Source organism: Triticum dicoccoides, chromosome 2B (genome assembly GCF_002162155.2).
Source record: "Triticum dicoccoides isolate Atlit2015 ecotype Zavitan chromosome 2B, WEW_v2.0, whole genome shotgun sequence".
NCBI lineage: Eukaryota > Viridiplantae > Streptophyta > Magnoliopsida > Poales > Poaceae > Triticum > Triticum dicoccoides.
The window spans coordinates 725,966,961-725,970,666 of NC_041383.1; the positions used below are offsets into that span (position 1 = coordinate 725,966,961).

The 3,706-nt window shown below is 41.3% G+C and overlaps 1 protein-coding gene across 1 annotated transcript in view; it reads left to right on the forward strand.

Moving 5' to 3' along the window:
- The window catches only part of LOC119365886, a 5,992-nt gene extending 3,129 nt beyond the window's left edge, over positions 1 to 2,863 (forward strand). Inside the window, exon 3 of the mRNA XM_037631533.1 lies at positions 2,278 to 2,863. Within this exon, the coding sequence (XP_037487430.1) occupies positions 2,278 to 2,461 (184 nt within the window). The 3' untranslated portion in view covers positions 2,462 to 2,863. The remainder of the gene's footprint in view (positions 1 to 2,277) is intronic.
- The last annotated feature ends 843 nt before the right edge of the window (positions 2,864 to 3,706 follow it).

Genomic DNA, 3,706 nt, shown 5'->3' on the forward strand with positions numbered 1-3,706 from the left:
GAGCTTGGGCTGGCGGCGGATCTAGGGCTCCCAGACGCGCGTGCGGGGCGCGTCGCGGGAGGGGGGGGCAGGTGCCCGGCCTTGGGGATGCCCTGGAGGTAGCAGTTGTCGCAAAGCTCGTATCTAATAATTTTCTCATGAAACTTATGCTTGGGCATTCTAACACTTGGAGTATCCAAAAAACTGTCTCTGCATTCTGTAGCACCTCATACTTCTGTGCCGGCCTTGGGGATGCCCTGGAGGTAGCAGTTGTCGCCCAGCTCGTATCTAATAATATTCTCATGAAACTTATGCTTGGGCATTTTAACACTTGGAGTATCCAAAAAACTGTGTCTGCATTCTGTAGCACTTCATACTTCTCCTGTCAGTGATGTTGAAATAAAGCAGTTCAAGGCTGAGAGTTTTATTTTCGGTTTGTGATTTTTTTTCGCCCCAGGCCAAGATGGCCGAATTTCGGCCATTTTCAAAAAAATGGGCGAAATTAACCGAAATTTGGCTAAAAATTGCCAAATTTAACCAAAACCTATTTTTTCAGCCGAAAGGTACTTAACGCCCGATGGCTGAAATTCGGCCGAAATCCGTTTTTTCGGCCGAAAATCAAAACATAGGGCTGTACAAGCCTACAACCCTCTTGTGAAACCAAAGCAAAATAAACCTGCAAACAACCAGGCGGATTTAATTAGTCATTAAATAAAATAACCTTACATAGTTACATGTCAAATGTGTATATCTTACTCTGAAAACATCTTTAAAGGTTGATTTGCCGTCATGTACAAACTGTGCACCAACATAGAAACAAAGAGCATATGTGAGATGCAACCTTTAAGTTTGAGAAGCTGAATCTGAGGCCCCCAAACATTCCACTTCGAATTCCCTGTTTAATTGAAGCCTGCCATTTTTTGCTATTCAAGTATTCATTGTAATTATTCTCTTTTCTGCCCAGAAAGATGGTACAATTTCTTTACTGCTAATTGCTTCAGCTACAACTTGACCTGCACTTCATGCATCACCTGCAGCAATCCTTTGTTGTAGGCGAGATTATTTGTAACTCACTTTAGAAGAACCACATTATGTTGATGACAAGCTTCGAATATGTGACTAGTAAAATGATAACTGTATGGTCTCTGGAAAAGTGCACGTCTTCATTTCCTTAATGTGAAAAATATCAGGAATTATTTTCTGTTTGTTTAGTTAAAAACAATTATTCAAAACAGGGTTTACTCTGATATCACCTTAGCATCTTCACTGAACCTTTTCAAAGAACTTCACTTGAATATAAATCCGCAAACCCAGAAAAGGAACCACACATGAGGATCAGCTTAAGTTTCCAGCCAGCAGCAAATGCTACGGCGAAGCAAGAAATAAATGTATTGTTCACTGTACTAGTATGGCCAAGTTATCTCCTACAAGGCGTCGGATGTTCAAAGCATCAATAAACAGCCTTGCACCAAGTGCACCACTGTAAAAGTTAGAAGTGAACATGATGTCCACACTGTTGCAGATAAAGATAAGGTGCCTCACTGTCACCAAATTCCTTGTGTGCTGGCGTTAGCTTGCCCGTGCAAATCATCAGATCCAGACAGTCCAAGTGGTTGTGTAGAGTGTTGTCTTGTATTCCTGGGATAATCTCTGATGGATTGTTCCAAAGATAAACTTTTACTTCTTTCTTTACTGTATAAACTCTACTTTTAAGTCTTGAACCTGACGCACATGGCACCTCATGCATTCCTTCGGTATGGACCTGCTGTAACTGAATAAGTTGACAGTAAGCTCCATCAGGATCCCTGGTTTCCTTGCCGCACATTCACTTGACATCCTACTCATGCGCTTTAGCTTATAATGCCATATGATTTACGAGGGAGGACTGATCCGAGCCAGTACGAGGCACCTTTTCTGTCCTTTAATAGATGAATGGTGGACATCTTTCAATCTGTAAAAAGAGAAACATGTCATCGTTATTAATACCAATCCCTAGAGTACATTCTGTGCCAGAGAATAGTGCAGGAAGGTTGCACGCTACATAAGTGTTTCGAAACCAGACTTTGGCAAAAGCCCAAAGCAGGTATTCTATGTCTTGGTGGAAGCAACTCTGAGAGGTAGCTGAGTGGTAGCAGTTTCTAATCAGTGGATGTTTGGCGCGCAAGATCTTCAATTCCTCTGTTTTCACTTCATATTGGCGATGACACGCTGAGCAGTGCATCATGATCAAGTGATTATTCACGATTTATTTATATGCTCCATACTGCATAAGACAATATTACCTGTTTCAAATTCCAGACAGTTGGAGGAAGAAGTAACAACAGCTCACTCACATCGAGATGACAACTCGTTGGGCGACTATGCCCCCGTCACTCTTGCCTGGCAGACGCAACATCAACTCGTCTGTGCAGTTCAATGGTTTGACAGGTGGCGGCTTTCCGGCAAACCTAGCAAATTCAAGCTGAAAGGAGCTGGTCAATGAGTGGCTACATCTTGATGACCTTGACACATCTACTTGGCACCTTGACGACTCTATAAAGGAATGGTGGGTAAACGAAGATGAGAGGGATGATGACCTGTGCATATTCCAGCGTAAGAAAGGATTGCAAAAATTGTTGTATGATGGCGCGTAACCATATGTCATCATCATCAATTAGTTAATTTGTGCCTGGGGGCATTCTCTTTATCTTGCTGGAATGCATGAGATGTTTTTGAAGCCTTCATAGCTTGGTTAGGGCCAGTTCTTTTCCCCTCATAATTCTCCAGAATATGATTCTGGGATGCTCCCCACAGAATTATATGTCCAGTCCTTTTCTGTAATTCTAGCCTGTGATTGTTCTATGAGTTGTCTGTTGGAATGTCTGTAACGCCCCCCTTAGATTCAAGTGAGTGTTGAATTGGTAATACTTGGTTATTACTGATGGTTTCATGTGTAATGTGAACACAAAAACGAGATGCAAATCTCATAAACTATATAATATTACAATATAAAAGCGACTTGCAAATATCATAAAGTGCTTACCATTACAATTTAGAACCAGAGTTGGAAATATCATATATTGCATTATATTACAAGTTAAAAGGGAGTGCCTATGGAAATATCATATGTTTGGTATTGTAGATGTACCTACTTTTCTCTATATACTTGGTCAAAGTTGGCAAAGTTTGACTTTCATAAAAAATTATAGGCACTACATTGTGGAATGGAGGGAGTACAAACAGATGGATGATCTCAAGGTATAAGGCTGACGGCAATAGCCTCACGTGTAGCGGCCATGGTACCATCATCATGAGGTGGTAAAGCGTTGGCACCAGTAAACGGCTGTGGAGGTTGCATCTATGCATCATTGTCAAACTTGTCAAAATGCTCATCACGTAACTTGCTATCACGAATGTAGTTGTGAAGACACATGCATGCAGTGATGATCATCTTTTGGGTCTCCGGTTTGTAGCGTGCTATGCCTTGGAGAATACGCCATTTCATCTTGAGAACACCAAATGATTTTTCGACAACATTACGCAAAGAAGAATGTCGATGGTTGAATGTCTCATACCTCCCCATGGGAGGGTGTTCTTGGAAATCAGGTACATGATATCGTTGCCCTTTGTATGGTGATAGATATCCAACTCTATTGGGATATCCGGAGTCGACAAGGTAGTATTTATCTACAATAAGACATCTTGTACAAGATAGTATTTATCTACAATAAGACATCTTGTACATAAG